Below are 18,829 nucleotides of genomic sequence, written 5' to 3'. Positions count from 1 at the left end.
TTAAGAGGGTAGATCTGAGGTTAAATGTTCTCGCCACAAGAAAAAAAGAGAAAAAGTGACAATCATAGATCGAAACAAATATTTTAAAAATATTCAGCCCATCACAAATCTAATTCACTTGCCTCAATAAAAACTATGACAAAGTAAGGAACCTGTGTTTACCAAGTGTCTGGAAGTATATTAAGAAAGATGGGATAATTTCTAGACAAGTAAAACTCTTAAAACCAGTAATGGTCACAGTTGACCAGGGAAATAAGAAAATACTTCAGTGAAATATATAAAATATTTCAGTGAAATATATTAGTCCTGGAATAATTTTTGAGGCATTATACTGGCATAATGAGAAGAGTACAGGTTTTAGAAACAGAAAGACCGGGTTCAAAATATCACTTATTTATGGGGCACCTGGGTGGCTCAGTCGGTTGAACATCCAACTTTGGCTCAGGTCATGATTTCACGGTCTGTGAGTTCTAGCCTTGCATCAGGCTCTCTGCTGTCAGCGCAGAGCCCACTTCAGATCCTCTGACTCCCTCTCTCTTCCCCTCCCCTGGCTGCACATGCACATGTGCTCTCTCTCGCTCTCTCTCTCTCTCTCTCTCTCTCTCAAAAATAAACACTTTTAAAACAAGCACTTATTTATTTTGACTAATAATAACTTACATGGCACTATATGCCAAGTACTGTTCTAAGCATATAACAAATATTAACTCACTGAATCATCATAACAAATTTATGAGGTAAGTACTATTACACTCATTTTACAGATCAGATGAAGAAACCAAGGCCCACAGAGGTCAAACAATTTGCTGAAAGTAACATAACACAAGTAGACTGGTTAAAAAGTTTGTGACCTTGGACCAATAACGTAGTCTCCAGGTGTCTCAGATACATCTGTAAAAATGAAATTAAGGCAGTGGATCATTAGGATTAAATGTGATAACTTTTGTAAAATATTTAGCCCAGAGCCCAGAACCCAGAACACAGTGGGTACTATTTCTACTCTTACTTTCCCCTGGTGAGCAACTAATATTGCAGGATGTTAGGTTTGGTCATAAGTGATGGTATTACAAATTTATAACTAAACAAGGATTTAGTTTAATTCAGCCTATAATACCAATATGCACGAATATGCATTAAGGGACATATTAATTGACAACAAATTTGTTACTATTCAATTAGAAACTCAGTGGGATATGATATTCATAAGAGTACAATAGTACTCTATTCTTACATTTGAACATTTCCCAATGTTCAATGCCAGAAAAAATGTATAAATAAACCTAGACCTAGTATATCCTACCTGTAGCCAAAGCTTTCATTAGAAATGTGATGATGAAAGTGTCTCTAAAATTTGCTCTCTATTCACCTAGACTCTGCAATAAAACTCTTGCCAGCCATAATCCTAAGAAGTGAAGTCTGACATTAGCAGTTCTGAGTCATTTTTCAGAATGCCATTAACACCATACACTTGTCCCAGTCCCTCTGGCATCCTCATCCGTATTTCACACAGACACGTGGTAGGTAAAACAGTCATGTGAGATAATATTACAAAGGACTGTGACAAAAGGGTGGGTGGACTCCTCAGAGGCAGAAGAATACACTGAGGCTATTTTAAAGTAAGACTTAGAGGCACCAAAACAAATATCGAAATGGTCATCTTAGGAGCAATGCTACAGAAAGCCAAAATTGTTCCTAGTGCATTAAAATATTATAAAAAGTTCCATTTCAGAAACAAACGTACCTTCGTCCTCGAAGAGAAAAATCTCACTATCTGTGAGACCTTTGGCAAGTTACTTAATTTCTCTATCCCTTGGTTCCATCTGTAAGATCAGGACGATAATAGCACCTATACCTCATGTGTTAAAGAGTTATTAACACATGCAAACACTCAGAACAGTGCCCAGCACAGAGACGTTAATTAACATTACCGCCATTGTTGTCAATATCATCAGCGTTCTCAGTACAACTGTCATCAATGTCAGCATCAACTACCAGGAAACTGGTTCATTTCGGTCTCTTTCATACATTCATTTTCCCATTACTTCTGATGACATCACTCTCTAAAGCTCACTTTAATCTGGAACCCAGTTCTTGTCTCAACATTTTCTAGTCAATAATTAAAAAGTGCTCTTTTCCAATGGTTTCAGCTAAACCATTCTCAATATCTGCCAATTCCTCTCATTAAAAACAAAAACAAACAACAATAAGAAAAAAACATTGACTTATTAAAACTATGTTATATTGCCCTAAGAGAAACAGAAAGATTTCCAACATTTTGTAATTCAGTTCATTTTAAAGTTTTTTGCACCTTTTGACTGCTGACATGTCAGTTCCTCAATCAATACAATAAGGTTTTAATAAACTTTCATGTACATATTTTCCCTATCCTAGATAAAGTTTTATCATAAGACTCAACATTGAAAGCTAAAATCACTGCAAGTAAAAAATTAAATGAATACACAAAAGCCTGTCTTGTTTCTTCAGGTAACACAATGAGGCTCAAAATAAGATGTAAAGCATGATGTATGTATACTTTATGAAAATTGACATTTATAACACACTAGTCAATGAGATGTTCTCATTTACTGGTTTTTACTCTCACACAAATCACTAAGCAAATCATCTTAAAATCTTTGTGTGATTTCTCACACAAATCATCTAAGGTATCAACCCAAATAGAACAAAAATAGTCAGTTTGCTATGACAAAGACTCAGATTACTAACCTGGAAAATTCTGAGACCTGGATTCTAGCATGGGCTCTTCCTAACTAGGTGTATGTTACAGGACAAACCGCTTTACCTCTTTGGACCTAATTTTCCTATCTGTAACAGGCTAAGGTTAGATAATCTCCAACTCTCCTTCCGGCTACAAAAGTCTATGATTTTAACCTATTATTTTACAGAAAGTTTAGAATTTAAAGTAGATTTTATTTATTACTTATTTCTGTCACTAGATGGTGCTATGTGCATAGTTATCCATATTACTTGAAGAACTCATCTGGCAACATCTCTCAACAGGAGCAGTTAGAAACTTTGGGGGCTAGACAATTCTTCCCTATGGAGGGCTCTCCAGGCCATTATAGGGTATTTAAGATACCTCCCTGCCATCTCTCACTCCTGCATGCCCATTAAACACCAGTAATCTTTACTATTCTAATCACTGTGACCATCAAAACAACCCTATACAGTGGTCTACTAAAAGGCTGCTCGCTCCTGCATTACAACCACTAAAAGAAAATGTTTCCTTTTTCATATTTAAGAAACAGATACTAAAAATAAAAATGATTTAGCTGTTAGTGAAATCAGTCATTTCTGTAAATGAGTGTCAAGTGTCAAATTACCTCTACAGTGACAAATAAATCTACACACACAAAATCAAAGACTTAATTTGACTGTCAGCTAGTAAACAACATCTTGTTATTATTCTGTGATTAAGTCACACCTTAGTTCAACCAATTTTTACCAACCCTGTATTAGCCTTTTTGATAATTTATATAATGATAAATTTAATGTCTTATAAATGAAAAATTAAATCCATAGAAATGTAAATATACAAAATAAGCTCACACCCAATAACAAAGCAATAAAAAAGGGGAGACAAGCGGCCTATTTTCAAAGAGGCCTCCTGAGTAACTTGATTTTAATGAATTTTCCATAGTCTGTTTAGCCCTTGGCCTTGAAATCACATAAATCTAATGGGACAGCACATGACCAATAGATCCATCTCACAGGAACAGTTCCCATTAACCAAGTTCACAAGATTGATAGAAAAGCAGAATATCACCTTATTAATTTGCTGCAATAACTCTAACTGCCAAAACTACCAAGGGCACAGAGCATTTGTGTCCTCAAGCCATCATGTTCTCTCTCTTTTAGGCATGGTACGAAGGAAGCCACGTTATAATCAGAAGGTTACCTAATAAGGACAGAATTAGGAATAAGATAATTATGTTCTGTGATTTGAATATTAAGTGGCAAGAAGTCAAGAAAGTCTGATTCATCAATGTTCAAAGAAAGGCTATAAGCCACAAATAAGAATCAAGAATAGGACATGCAAAATAACCCTTTTTGGTAGATACTGCCGTGATTCCCATTTTTCAGACTAAAAACGGGTCTCGAAAAGGTTAAGTGATTTGTCTACAATTATGCAAAGAAAGTAAGAGTTCAAATACATGTCGGTCTGACTCTAGAGTCCAAGATCCCAACCACTATGCTGGATAAGATATAAAATCCTGAAAATTGCTAACAAAGAAGGCTCTACCTTTCAGTTTTATCTATTGACATTGGTGCTCTTGAACTCTATCTACATTTTAGCCATACTGAATTTTTAACTCCTGGACTAAGCAATCCTTTCTTTTGCCTTTGAACATGCTGTCCACCAGGCCAAAAGCACCCCCATTAGCATCTTCATCAGGATAATTACTACTTAGCTTTCAGATGTCTGCTGTAAATATCTCCTCAGTCTAATCTCTAGGCCAAGTTCTCATCCCTCACTAATGTGACATCTCTACTCTACTCTTTCAGGGGATCCTGTGTTATCTCTATCATTATACTTTAAGGCATAAAAATCATTTATTGAATGTCTTTTTTTTAATTCAAATTCTGACCTTCATCAAGGTATTATGTAACCCTACATCCTAGAAGATGATTAGCATGTATTAACAAATATGAAAAAGAATGTGCCAATCAATAGTAGGGGGTTGGTCAACCCAGAATCTGAAAAATCTGGTGGCAAATGCTGGCCAGTGTCCACTTAAGTCTCACCTTGAGAAAGTGAATATCCTAGCTAACTAGACCTAATTCTTATTTATGGCAAAGTGGAAGGGAATACGATTTGGAGTCAGTGAAAGCTGTCATGAGACTGGGACAGTTGTTTGGGTAAAATGCTAATGATGGAGACAGAAACATACTGAGATATATTTTATAGGCATAACTACTGACACGTGATGAAAGATTCCATGTGAATGATAAAGAAGAAGGAAGTACTAAGGAGGACTTGAAATTTTTTCCAAAAGCAACTGAATAGAAGGTGGTATAGAAGGAAGACTAGAAGTAGATGTGAGGGAAAATTAGGGATACAATGACTATATTAGGTTTGAGATACTTGTGTAATAGAGTAAATAACAGGTAGATTTCTTTTTAATTTTTTTTTTTACTTTTAACATATATTTATTTTTGAGAGAGAGAGAAAGACAGAACATGAGTGGGGGAGGGGCAGAGAGAGAGGGAGACACAGAATTGGAAGCAGGCTCCAAGCTCTGAGCTGTCTGCACAGAATCCTACATGGGACTCGAATCCACGAACCATGTATCATGACCTGAGCTGAAGTCAGATGTTTAACCAACTGAGCCACCCAGGCCCCCCGTATTTTGGTTTTAATTTTTCTGAGTATAGTCGAAACATAGGCATATATTTAAATATAAATGATTAGAAGACTAGTGCTCTTAGGACTTTAATTGTATTACTTCTATAATGTAGGTCCTATTACCGTTCCTATCCTATAGATGAGTAAAAACTGAGGTTTAGAAAGGATAAAAAACTCACCCAAGATCACACAGCTAGTACTCTACAGCTAGCAAAGCAGATCTCAAACTTGGGCAGTCAAGTTCCTGAGCTCACTAATTATCACTATATTACATTGCTTCTTTGGCAGATGACTGATACCTTCACATCATGGGGATCCCAGAAAGGTTCAGTATTTGGTACTCAAGAAAAAAAGGTAGAAGTATAAGGTTCAAACAGAGAATTGAACAAGAGACTCCACAAAGAATGGAATAACCCCACCACCCTCTCCCTTTCTAACCCTTAAACAATGACAGCCAGCTTTACAAGATTCTTCTGCAAAGACACTTGAAAAGCCAAGAAAAAGAGCCTATATATATTCCAGGTGAAAGTTCCCAAAGAAAGAGCTAGCTCACTGCCCTATCATCTTATAGTGAAGTCCACTATCCCAAACTATGTACACAGAGCTTCTGAAAAGTTTCTTAGTGCCTTCTTATAAAATATGGATGGACAATCATGAATTACAAATTTGGGGATATACACTTCCATCCATGAGAGTAACTGGTACTGGATTCGTCCTCCCACTATAAATAACCATAAAGCTGGACATTTGCCTTACAGATTACATAAGGCAAACATTTTCAGGTACTGGACAAGAGGCAAGACAGGACTGTGATTCTTTTATTTATTTTTTATTTTTTAATGTTTATTTATTTTTGAGAGAGAGAGTGCGAGTGGGGGAGACATGGAATATGAAGCAGGCTCCAGGCGCTGAGCTGTCAGCACAGAGCCTGACACAGGGCTCAAACTCACAAACCACGAAATCATGACCTGAGCTGAAGTCGGACGCTTAACCGACTGAGCCACCCAAGCGCCGCAAGACTGATTCCTGACATAAAGAGAAATACTATGTACTGTGATCCCCAGACTTGCTCCTGCTCTCTTGGCCTGGGGGCAGTTTCCTGACCACAACGTAAGGGGGTAGAACCCAAGCAGAGAACATGGTAAGTTTGGCTCAGCTATGGAGTTAAAGACAAGAGTTTAGGGCTGCAAGAGTAGTTGGAATTTATGGGTTAAAGCATCAGAAGGAAGGTCATCCCAGAAATTGGCAGAGTTTCCTTGGGTTCCTTAAACTAGTTTTCATCACAATTAAAAATGTTTGCTCTGCAAAAAACAAACAATAACAACAACAAAAAAACAAAAACAAAGTTTGTTAAGAAAAGATGAGCCACGGGGTGCCTGGGTGGCTCAATCGGTTGAGCATCTGACTTCAGCTCAGGTCATGATCTCGCAGTCTGTAAGTTCAAGCCCCACATCGGGCTCTGTGCTGACAGCTCAGAGCCTAGAGCCTGCTTCGGATTCTGTGTCTTCCTGTCTCTCTGCCCCTCCCTCACTCATGCTCTGTATCTCTCTCTCTCTCTCTCTCTCTCTCTCTGTCAAAAATGAATAAACATTAAAAAAAAATTTAGAAAATATGAGCCACAAATGAGGAAGAACTATTTTCAAATCACATATCAACAAGTGACTGTATCCAAAATGTGTAAAGAATACTCCAAAGTCCACCATAAGAAAAGAGAAAATCCTATTAGAATATGGAGAAAAAAAATTGAATGATACTTAACCAAGGAGGAACAGAGATAACACATAAACACATAAAAACATTAGTTAGGTTATGAAAGATTAAATCTTCCATAACAAGAAATCTTATGTCTAAACCTAATGAGTCATGAAGTTACAAAATAAACATATTATATGGAAATATAGAGGTAAATAACTAAAGAAGTTAAGGTGACTTTATTTCTGGGGTATAAGGCAGATGGGCAGTAAGGGTTGTTATTTCCCATTATGAGTTTACAATACTAAATGACCTTCTATACTATAACGAAATGTGTGGCTACACACGCAAATATACACATATTTTCAAAGGGAAGGATGATTCATAGTGTCAAATGCTACTAAGAGAAAGAACAAGATAAAGGTAGAAAAGTAAGCATGGTATATGACAACAGGAGATAGACAAGTTTATACTGTGAAATATAATTGTGGTAAAGGGGTAAGATCAGAAACAAAACTGGAGCATGGGCTTTGAAAACATACACACTTGGGTTTGAATCATGATTTTACCATTTTGCACCTATAAGAAAGTAACTTAACCTGTCTGAGTTTCAGTTCATTTATCAATAAAACGGAGATAATGATAATAATAACTACTTCATGGAGCTACTATGGGATTAGGTTAGACAACACATAAAATTTAAGCTCAGTTATTAGAATATGTTAAGTATTGGGGCTCCTGGGTGGCTCAATCGGTTAAATGTCCAACTTCGGCTCAGGTCATGATCTCACGGTTCCTGTGTTCAAGCTCCACGTTGGGCTCTGTGCTGACAGCTCAGAGCCTGAGGCTGCTTCAGATTCTGTGTCTCCCTCTCTCTCTGACCCTCCCCCAGTCATGCTCTCTCCCTCTCTCAAAAATAAACATTGGAAAAAAAAAAAGAGTATTATGAAATGGCAGATAATGGTGTTATTATCTAAACAGGTGATGTCACAGAATAAATGTGACATATAAATGTAGTATATATTTATATTTAAATATATTTAATATATTAAATAGTATATATTATATTTAATATATAAAAATATATTTAAATATATACATTTAAAATGTAGTATAAATATAATATTTGAGGTTCTTAAACTATTTAATTTTGAGGTTTCTCCCTTTTGATAGGAAAAAAATACTTATACTCAGAGATGGTGTTTTTATATCCTAAGTGCTCCATAACAAAGATATTACCTGTATCACTATGTATTCATGACTTAACATCTGTAGCAATATCGTTTTCTCCTTTGAACTAAATATAATATCACAACTGGCAAAAGGTCATCTACTCCACAACACAATATTTAGATGTGCTTTAGAAAATGAAATGATAGTTTTCTCTATCCAGATGCACTGGATAAAAAATGTATGGCTTCCATATTATAAATAATCAAAAGAATATCAATATTTACTAACCTAATTCCATTCTTCTTTCTTAAATAAAACAGAAAATTTAACTTACCAAGTCACCCAAAAACACAAAACTGGCATTTGATCAAAGTAGTAATTCCCATACCTGCCTAGACAGCAGAATCACTTGGCAGTTTCTAAACACATTTAGATTCAGGGTCTCATCATCTAGCTACTGACTGAGAATTTCCAAGTGTGGGGCCTAGAATATGTATTCTTAAAATCTACTGAGAAAAACATTTTAAAAAAAGCAATCTTCAAAACAAGAAATAAAATAGCCAATAAAAAGGAAACATCCTCAACTTTACTACTAGGCAAGAAAATGCAAATTTTTAATTAAAAGCTATGAGATTCCATTTTTTGTCCAAATTAACAAAAATTAAAGATACTAGAAACAGTGCTGATATGCACGTAAAAAAAAAAGCCATTCTCGGGGCGCCTGGGTGGCGCAGTCGGTTAAGCGTCCGACTTCAGCCGGGTCACGATCTCGCGGTCCGTGAGTTCGAGCCCCGCGTCAGGCTCTGGGCTGATGGCTCGGAGCCTGGAGCCTGTTTCCGATTCTGTGTCTCCCTCTCTCTCTGCCCCTCCCCCGTTCATGCTCTGTCTCTCTCTGTCCCAAAAATAAATAAAAAACATTAAAAAAAAATTAAAAAAAAAAAAAAAGCCATTCTGATATGTCACTGGTTAAGATTTGCTACAACATTCTGTAATAACTGGGAGTATCTTTTTTTTTTTTTTCAAGAGAAAGGGAGAGTGTTGGGGATGGGCAGAGGAAGAGGGAGAGAGAAAATTAAGCAGCCTCCATGCCCCATACAGACAGAGGCCTATCGGCCTGAATCTCACAACTGTGAGATCATGACCTCAGTCAAAATCAGGAGTCAGACACTTAACCAACTGAGCCATCCAGGCACCCCTGGGAGTATCTTTTAAAAATAAAAAGGCAATACCGGAAAAGCACAAGGAACATAAGGATATGTATATAAGGATGCCAAATGCAGTATTATTTGCAATTTAAACAATAATGAAAAACTCTGGAAATAACCCCAAAACTCATTAATAGACACATGATTAAATGAATTAGTGACATTATAGAATATTGAATCGCTATTAAAAAGACTAAGAGACTTCCTCTTCTAGCAGTGATGGAGTAAATAAATTATAGCAGACCAATGTTCCTATCAAACACAATTAGAAAATCTATCAGGTGAAAGGGACTAAGAGGTAAAAACTTTCAGTTATACAATAAATAAATCATGGGGATATCATGCTTAGCATAGGAAATATAGTAATACTGTAATAACTGGCAACAGATGGTAACTATACTTACCATGGGGATTATTTTGTAATGTATAAAAATATTGAATCAATATTATATACACCTGAAACTAATAGGATACTGCATGCCAATTTTACTTCAACAACAAAAAAAAGAAAATCTGGATAAAATATAAATAATATTTGTTCCAAGGTATTGGAGAGTTGCCGAGTTAGCCAATACTAGAAAAGCCAAAATCCTAGGAAGAAGGAAAGCTCAGGGAGAGGAGTCTTATCCGTGTGTTGCTCTTGTTTTCAGCAAAATCTGTTAAATTCTAAGGAGTGAAGGGCCAGAGGCTAAGAAAACTAGCAGAACTCAAAAGAAATCCAAGCAGAAAGAGGTGACTAAGGAGTGCTTATGGTTATCCAGCAGGACTAAAGGTCAAAACTTACAAGTCAGGCTTGATGAGGCAGCCAAATTTGAGAAGTCAAGATCTGAAAGACAGGAAGGCAAAGACAACACCAGATGCCAGTTCACCAAGGCGCCTACCAATTCTAAAGCTGCATAGGGCACTTTTTTAAAACAAAAACTGGATGAAAACTGAGATTTCAACATCCTCATGGTGCTGGCAGAACAAAAAATTGAAGTTCAAAAACCACTACAGAGAAGGAACTTAGTCAATCCTCCATTCCTTCAGTAGACTTCCCAACAGCAATATCCTTATGATTGAAGGTGAAGTAGAAGCAAATTGAAATTTAAGAAGACTCAGCTCAGGCTGTGACTGACTGAAGGAATCCACTTTATTCTAGTTGTTCTCCAGACTAAAGGCAGAATCCTCAATGATGGAATAAATTATCATTCAGAGCCAAAAGTACTGTTTATATGAAATGTTCAGAATTTGATAAAAAATGGGCAAGCATACCAAGAAACAAGAGCAAAGGCAAAAAACAGACAAAAGAAACAGACCGAAAGTTAATAAAAATAATAGTTAACAAACACGAAGGTTTAAAAAAATTATGATAAACATATTCAAGAAAATATGAAGAAAATTATGACAAAACAGAATTTCACCCGCGAACTGAAATTTATGAAAGAGAATCAAATGGAAATTCTAGAATGGAAAAATACAGTAACTAAACTGTAAAAGTCAAAGATGAGTTTATGGCACAATGGACACAGCTGAAAGTAAGATTAATGAACTACAAGGCAATGATAGAAAATATACATCCTGAAACGTGTGTTATCTGTGGAAACTATGAAACAGATCTGTTAACAGTCAAATTATTTTAATCTTAGGTATTGGCACATTCCAACAATCTGTACTATTCTAGGGTGTGACAGTTTAACAGTAAATATGGTTTGAACTTATTCATGTTTAGAGGGTGTCTGAAATTGAGAACTAGGCAGATCTATTTACTCAGATCCTAAGCATGGCCCTAAGGAAAACTGCTTGAAGAAACTGGATCCCAAATATTACAGCTGGAGAATTTTTACAACATGTCCATATTCAAGTGGAGATCAAAGAAACTCAACTAAAAGAACTATGGACTGAGCAAAACTTCTTTTTAAAAAAAGGGCTGACTTAAAAATTACGACTTAAACTTTGGAAGAACCAAGGTGGTTGGCAGTGGGAGGAATCACAACATGTGAAACTCCTGAAATAAAAATATATTAACTTTTGGGGCGCCTGGGTGGCTCAGGCAGTTAAGTGTCTGATTTCCACTCAGGTCATGACCTCATGGTTTGTGAGTTCCAGCCTCATGAGTTTGAGCTCCTCGTCGGGCTCTGTGCTGTCAGGTCTCTCTCTCAAAAACAAACATTTTAAAAATATATTTAAAAACTGTATTAACTTAAAAACATTTTTTAATGTTTATTTATTTTTGAGAGAGAGACAGAGTGTGAGAGGGGGAGGGGCAGAGAGGGAGACAAAGAATCTAAAGCAGGATTCAGGCTCTGAGCTGTCAGCACAGAGTCCAATGTGGGCTCTGAGCAGGAGGCTGGAACTCACAAACTGTGAGGTCATGACCTGAGCTAAAGTTGGAAGCTTAACCAACTGAGCCACCCAGATGCCCCTGTATTAACTTTTAAAAAAATAAATAAAATATATCTGTGGAATGCAGTATCCTTGAGACATTAAAAATATAGTAAGGGACTATTTTTAATTTTCTGAGGAACCTCCACACTGCTTTCCAGAGCGGCTGCACCAATTTGCATTCCCACCAACAGTGCAAGAGGGTTCCCGTCTCTCCACATCCTCTCCAGCATCTATAGTCTCCTGATTTCTTCATTTTGGCCACTCTGACTGGCGTGAGGTGGTATCTGAGTGTGGTTTTGATTTGTATTTCCCTGATGAGGAGCGACGTTGAACATCTTTTCATGTGCCTGTTGGCCATCCGGATGTCTTCTTTAGAGAAGTGTCTATTCATGTTTTCTGCCCATTTCTTCACTGGGTTATTTGTTTTTCGGGTGTGGAGTTTGATGAGCTCTTTACAGATTTTGGATACTAGCCCTTTGTCCGATGTGACATTTGCAAATATCTTTTCCCATTCCGTTGGTTGCCTTTTAGTTTTGTTGGTTGTTTCCTTTGCTGTGCAGAAGCTTTTTATCTTCATAAGGTCCCAGTAATTCACTTTTGCTTTTAATTCCCTTGCCTTTGGGGATGTGCCGAGTAAGAGATTGCTACGGCTGAGGTCAGAGAGGTCTTTTCCTGCTTTCTCCTCTAAGGTTTTGATGGTTTCCTGTCTCACATTCAGGTCCTTTATCCATTTTGAGTTTATTTTTGTGAATGGTGTGAGAAAGTGGTCTAGTTTCAACCTTCTGCATGTTGCTGTCCAGTTCTCCCAGCACCATTTGTTAAAGAGACTGTCTTTTTTCCATTGGATGTTCTTTCCTGCTTTGTCAAAAATGAGTTGGCCATACGTTTGTGGGTCTAGTTCTGGGGTTTCTATTCGATTCCATTGGTCTATGTGTCTGTTTTTATGCCAATACCATGCTGTCTTGATGATGACAGCTTTGTAGTAGAGGCTAAAGTCTGGGATTGTGATGCCTCCTGCTTTGGTCTTCTTCTTCAAAATTACTTTGGCTATTCGGGGCCTTTTGTGGTTCCATATGAATTTTAGGATTGCTTGTTCTAGTTTCAAGAAGAATGCTGGTGCAATTTTGATTGGGATTGCATTGAATGTGTAGATAGCTTTGGGTAGTATTGACATTTTGACAATATTTATTCTTCCAATCCATGAGCAGGGAATGTCTTTCCATTTCTTTATATCTTCTTCAATTACCTGCATAAGCTTTCTATAGTTTTCAGCATACAGATCTTTTACATCTTTGGTTAGATTTATTCCTAGGTATTTTATGCTTCTTGGTGCAATTGTGAATGGGATCAGTTTCTTTATTTGTCTTTCTGTTGCTTCATTGTTAGTGTATAAGAATGCAACTGATTTCTGTACATTGATTTTGTATCCTGCAACTTTGCTGAATTCATGTATCAGTTCTAGCAGACTTTTGGTGGAGTCTATCGGATTTTCCATAAATAGACCTACCCTATGACCCAGCAATAGCACTGCTAGGAATTTATCCAAGGGATACAGGAGTACTGATGCATAGGGGCACTTGTACCCCAATGTTTATAGCAGCACTCTCAACAATAGCCAAATTATGGAAAGAGCCTAAATGTCCATCAACTGATGAATGGATAAAGAAATTGTGGTTTATATACACAATGGAATACTACATGGCAATGAGAAAAAATGAAATATGGCCTTTTGTAGCAACGTGGATGGAACTGGAGAGTGTGATGCTAAGTGAAATAAGCCATACAGAGAAAGACAGATACCATATGGTTTCACTCTTATGTGGATCCTGAGAAACGTAACAGAAACCCATGGGGGAGGGGAAGGGAAAAAAAAAAAAAAAAAAAAGAGGTTAGAGTGGGAGAGAGCCAAAGCATAAGAGACTGTTAAAAACTGAGAACAAACTGAGGGTTGATGGGGGGTGGGAGGGAGGGCAGGGTGGGTGATGGGTATTGAGGAGGGCACCTTTTGGGATGAGCACTGGGTGTTGTATGGAAACCAATTTGACAGTAAATTTCATATATTAAAAAATAAATAAATTAATTAATTAAAAAAATATATATATAGTAAGGGAGGGGGGCACCTGGGTGGCTCAGTCGGTTAAGTGTCCGACTCTTGGTTTCGGCTCAGGTCAAAATGTTACAGTTCAGTGAGTTCAAGCCCCACGTTGGGTTCTATGCTGGCAGCATGGAGCCTGTTTGGGATTCTCTCTCTCAACCTCCCTCTCTGCCCCTCCCTGACTCATGCTGTCTCTCTCTCTCTCAAAATAAATAAACTTCTAAAAAATACATATATGGTAAAGGTAACAAACTGATGGCTGGCAGCAGAGAGGGGTGAGGGGACAGGAAAAATAGATGAAGGAGCAGGAGAAACAGGCTTCCAGTTATGGAATGAATAAGTCACAGAATGAAAGGTATACCACAGAGAATATAGTCAATGGTACTGTGACAGCATCGCATGGCGACAGATGGAGCTACACGTACAGTGAGCATAACATACAGAGTTGTACAACTTCTGTCTTGTATACATTAAACTAATGTAATATTGTGTTAACTACACTTCAATAAAAAATACAAAACACAAATATATATGTATATTAGAAAACTTCATAATGTTGAAAATTTAAACAAAACAGAAGTTCCTAGAAAAACAAAACTTATAAAAACTGACACAGAACAGAAAAATGTGAATAGCTCTATATCTATTAAAGAGACTGAATCTACAACTAAAGACCATCCCACAAAGAAACCTGTAGGCCCAGGGCACCTAGGTGGCTCAGTTGGTTAAGCGTCTGACTCTTGATCTTGGCTCAGGTCATGATCTCGCAGTTGTGAGTTCAAGCCCTGTGTCAGGCTACACATAGTCAGTGCAGAGCCTGCTTGGGATTCTCTCTCCCTCTTTCTCTCTTCCCTTCCCCACTCACTTGCTCTCTTTCTCTCTCTCTCAAAATAAATAAACTTAAAAAAAAATAAATCTGTATGGTTTCTACCCACAAAATCTCCAAACATTTAAAAAATAAATATCACTAACGTTACACAAACTCTTCCAGAGAAAAGAAAAAACCACTTCCCAACTCATTATATGAGGCCAACATAATCTTGATACTAAAACCTGACAGGACATTACAAGAAAAGAAAAGGCCAAGCCATTATCTTTTATGAATACAGATGCAAACATTCTAAATTCTAAGCTAAACATTAGCAAGCCAACTTCAGTAATATATTGGAAGAACAATATTATTGATAAAATTGGGTTTACTTCAAAAATAAAAGTTGTCCTAATGCATAAAAAAATCAATATAGTTTGCCACATTAAGAGATTAAAGGAGAAAAATGATATAATCATCAATATAAAAAATGTATTTGATAAAATTTGTTATTCATAACTTTAAAAAATCTCTTAGCATATTAGAAATAGCAGGGAAACTCTTCTAAAAAGTCAGATTAAAAGAAAAACAACTTAGACAATGGTGATGAAGAAACAAAGGTGCTCACCGTCAACATTGTACTAAAGTTCCCGGCCATTGCGATAAGGTAAAAAAACCAAAAAAAAACAAAAACAGAAAGTACACCGACCGGAAAGGAAGAACTAAATCTGTCATTATTCACAGGCAGCATAAACGTGTATATATAAAATCTAAAAGAATCTACACACTATCAGAATTAAGTGGATTTAGCAAGGTTTTTAGATACAAGGTCATTTATAAAAATAAAGTGCATTTCTATATATGAAGAAGTTTATTTTTTAAATAACACTTTACAATTAAAATGTCAAACATTTAGCAATAAATCTAACAAAAGATGTATAATTCCTATACACATACACACACAAACATTTAAAAACATCACTAAAATTATAAGAATATCCATATAAATGGACAAATATATCATTCATGGATTGGAAGATTTAATATTATTTTTTCAGTGTTTATTTATTTTGAGAGAGAGAGCACAGGGAAGGAGCAGAGAGAGAATCCCACGTAAGCTCCATTCTGTCAGTGTAGAGCCTGATGTGGGACTCAATCGCATGCCCCTGAGATCATGACCTGAGATGAAATCCAGAGTGGGATGCTCAACCAACTGAGCCACCCACGCTTCCCAGGAAGACTCAATATTTTTGACAGTGGTCAACGATATCCAAATTCACCCAATTGCCATCAAAATTCCAAACGTATTTTTATACAGGCATGTAATTTGATAAAGTGATTCTGAAATGTATATGGAAAGGAAAAGGACTAAGAATAGCCAAATCAATCTTGCAGAACCACGCTGGAAGACAGAAGTTACCAGGTATCATGTCTTACTACAAAGCTACATGACAATGCGGTATTGGCTAAGAGACAGATTAAGAGGCCAAGAGAATACAATAAGGAGTCCAGAAATAGACTCCTATATAGCCTCCCACATTACGACAAAGAGACACTCAAGAATAGTGGAAAAAGATAACTCTTCAATAAACAGTCCTGAGGCTATTAGATATCCACATTGGAAAAAAATTATCTTGACTTCTTCCTCATTTTATATTTTAAAAAGCTAATAAAACAATAAGCTTCCTGGAAATAAAACAGGAACAATTTATTGAAATAGGCCAAGATTTCTTAACCAGAACACAAAACACTCTTACCTTTATAGCCAATCTGTGGTCCACTATTTGGGAACCTCTTAATCTATGTAGTCAGAGAATTCACTTAAGTCTTATTACGTAACATTCAAATAACTACTTTTCTTTTGTGAATAGTAATATCTTCATTTATGAAATTAAATCCATAAAACTAACTAGAAGTTCATATAATAGTTTATTTTTATACCTAGGACTTTTTAATAACTACTGGAAACTCAACAAAGATCAAATACAATTTGAATTTAATGTACAAAGTGGCATTGTTTTTACTCCACTTTAAAAATGCAGTTTTACTTCTAATATTAAATTCTACTACGAATAATATCAGTTATCACAGATGATAAAAATAGGAGCCAGACATGAAATGTCCTGTAAAGGAGACATGAACAAAGCCAACCTAAATCATAGTAAAGGCCCAGGGCTGCTCTCTGTGCCTAGCAAATGTAAGTCATTGGCTGCAACAAAAATAATCTCTCAAAGACACAGAGTAATAAGTCTGCTCCTCTACCATTTATTTAAAAGGTAAAAATTCAATCTGCTCATCTGGGATCATAGCTACAATAGCATAAACCTTTCTCTGAGGGGAGGAAAAATAGTCTTACGTTATTTTACTCAAGCCTTCTTAGATCAGTGAAACAAGGGAGAATAGTGAAATAAAGATAGTGTATCAGTTTACAGAGGGCACAAATTTAAAAGGTATTAATGAAAAATTTCATACAGCTCTCATTCTCTCTTCATACCACAGCTCATTAAGACCATGTGTATTTATCTTTTACTGTGTGAAGGACACTGTGTAGTCTCAACTCCTAAACATTTTACCTTTGCAGCAAGCTGTAGTCCAATTTTGTCAGCTTCAGCCTCCAAAGTTCTACTGTATGGTCTATCAAACATATACTAAGAAGAAGTAAGAAAGAGAAGTTTCATTAAGGATATTTATCATTTCACAACAAAATAAGTAACAAAGTGAGATTTTTAAAATTAATTTCATGGAGTATCTAGGGTAAAGGTTTTATGCTCGCGATGACTGACACTTAAAGAACACCATGGTAGGGGCGCCTAGGTGGCTCAGCTGGTAAGCATCCGACTCTTGATTTCGGCTCAGGTCATGATCTCACAGTTTGTGAGTTTAAGCCCTGCCTCAGGCTTTGTACTGACAGTGCTGGGCCTGCTTGAGATTCTTGCTCTGCCCTTTCCTTGTGCTCGCTTGCCTCTCTCTCTCTCTTAAATAAATAAACAAACATTTAAAAAAAAAAAAAAAAAAGAAGAAAGAAAGAAAGAACACCATGGTATAAAACATAAAGTACAGTCTTTATTTCCTCCTTCAGATATTAATATTTTAAAAACATAAAAAATTAGGTCTACAGACTTCTAGAGAGTCTATAGTATCTTATAGAGTACAGTAGTCTCCCTTACCCACAGTTTCAATTTCCACGGTTGGAGATACCCACTCAACTGTGATCTGGAAGCAGATGGTTCTCCAGACATACTGTCAGAGGTCTATAGCAGCCTAACACTACGTCACAGTGCCTACATTGTTCACATCACTTTATCTCACCACATAGGCATTTTATCATCTCACATTATCACAAGATGGTGAATACAGTACAGTAAGATACTCTGAGAAGGCCACACTCATGTAACTTTTTTTTACAGTATATTATAATTGTTCTATTTATAGAACAATTCATCTCTTACTGTGCTTAACTTACAAACTTTTATCATAGGTATGTATGTATAGAAAAAAATATATACTGTAAATAGGATATGGTACTATCTGAGGCTTTAGGAAACCACTGGTGGGAATATATCCCACCCTCCCTCAGCCCTATGGATAATATTGGGGGAGGAGTTACTACTATACAGGTATACCCCTCTTTCAAAAGTTTGCCTTATGCTACTTTGCTTTTGCAAAAGAAGTACATTAGAACGTGTTCTCACTAACCAAAAGAAATCCAAAGAGTAGGTTTGCTTTTATGAAAAAGCCTAAAAGTGAAGTGACATAACATGAATTTTAAGGAAGGAGAGGATTTCCTAAGAAAGCTTCTTAACGCAAGCTTTTATTATGGCCAAGGAACATTCTGACCTTGCAGTTTTAAAAGAAAATTGAAAAAATATGGCTATATAATAACCACTGACACTACTAGAGAATTTATTTCAGTTAGAAAATTAACCAGAGAGCAGAATTTTCCTTCTTTGATAAATTATCTTAACTCCGTCTTTCTTTTTTAAGTATTGATTAGTTAGGAAAATGAAATTTTCTTCCAACTTCAATAAAAAAATACAAATAGATATCATAACTTTAACTTCCCTAATTACTTGTATTTATGTGGATGCTTTCCAGTTAAATTCTAATTTTCAGTAAGTACTAAA

At 36.3% G+C, this 18,829-nt stretch overlaps 1 protein-coding gene across 4 annotated transcripts in view; it reads right to left on the bottom strand.

Annotated features, from left to right (window-relative positions):
• Positions 1-18,829, bottom strand: part of OMA1 (OMA1 zinc metallopeptidase) — an 83,005-nt gene that overhangs the window by 41,829 nt on the left and 22,347 nt on the right. For all 4 annotated transcript variants that reach the window (XM_058717242.1, XM_058717239.1, XM_058717241.1 and 1 more), the window contains exon 7: positions 17,279-17,353. In XM_058717242.1, the coding sequence (XP_058573225.1) occupies positions 17,279-17,353 (75 nt within the window). The remainder of the gene's footprint in view (positions 1-17,278; positions 17,354-18,829) is intronic.

This window comes from Neofelis nebulosa, chromosome 2, assembly GCF_028018385.1.
Source record: "Neofelis nebulosa isolate mNeoNeb1 chromosome 2, mNeoNeb1.pri, whole genome shotgun sequence".
Taxonomy (NCBI): Eukaryota; Metazoa; Chordata; class Mammalia; order Carnivora; family Felidae; genus Neofelis; species Neofelis nebulosa.
This window is presented reverse-complemented; position numbering and strand designations above follow the sequence as displayed.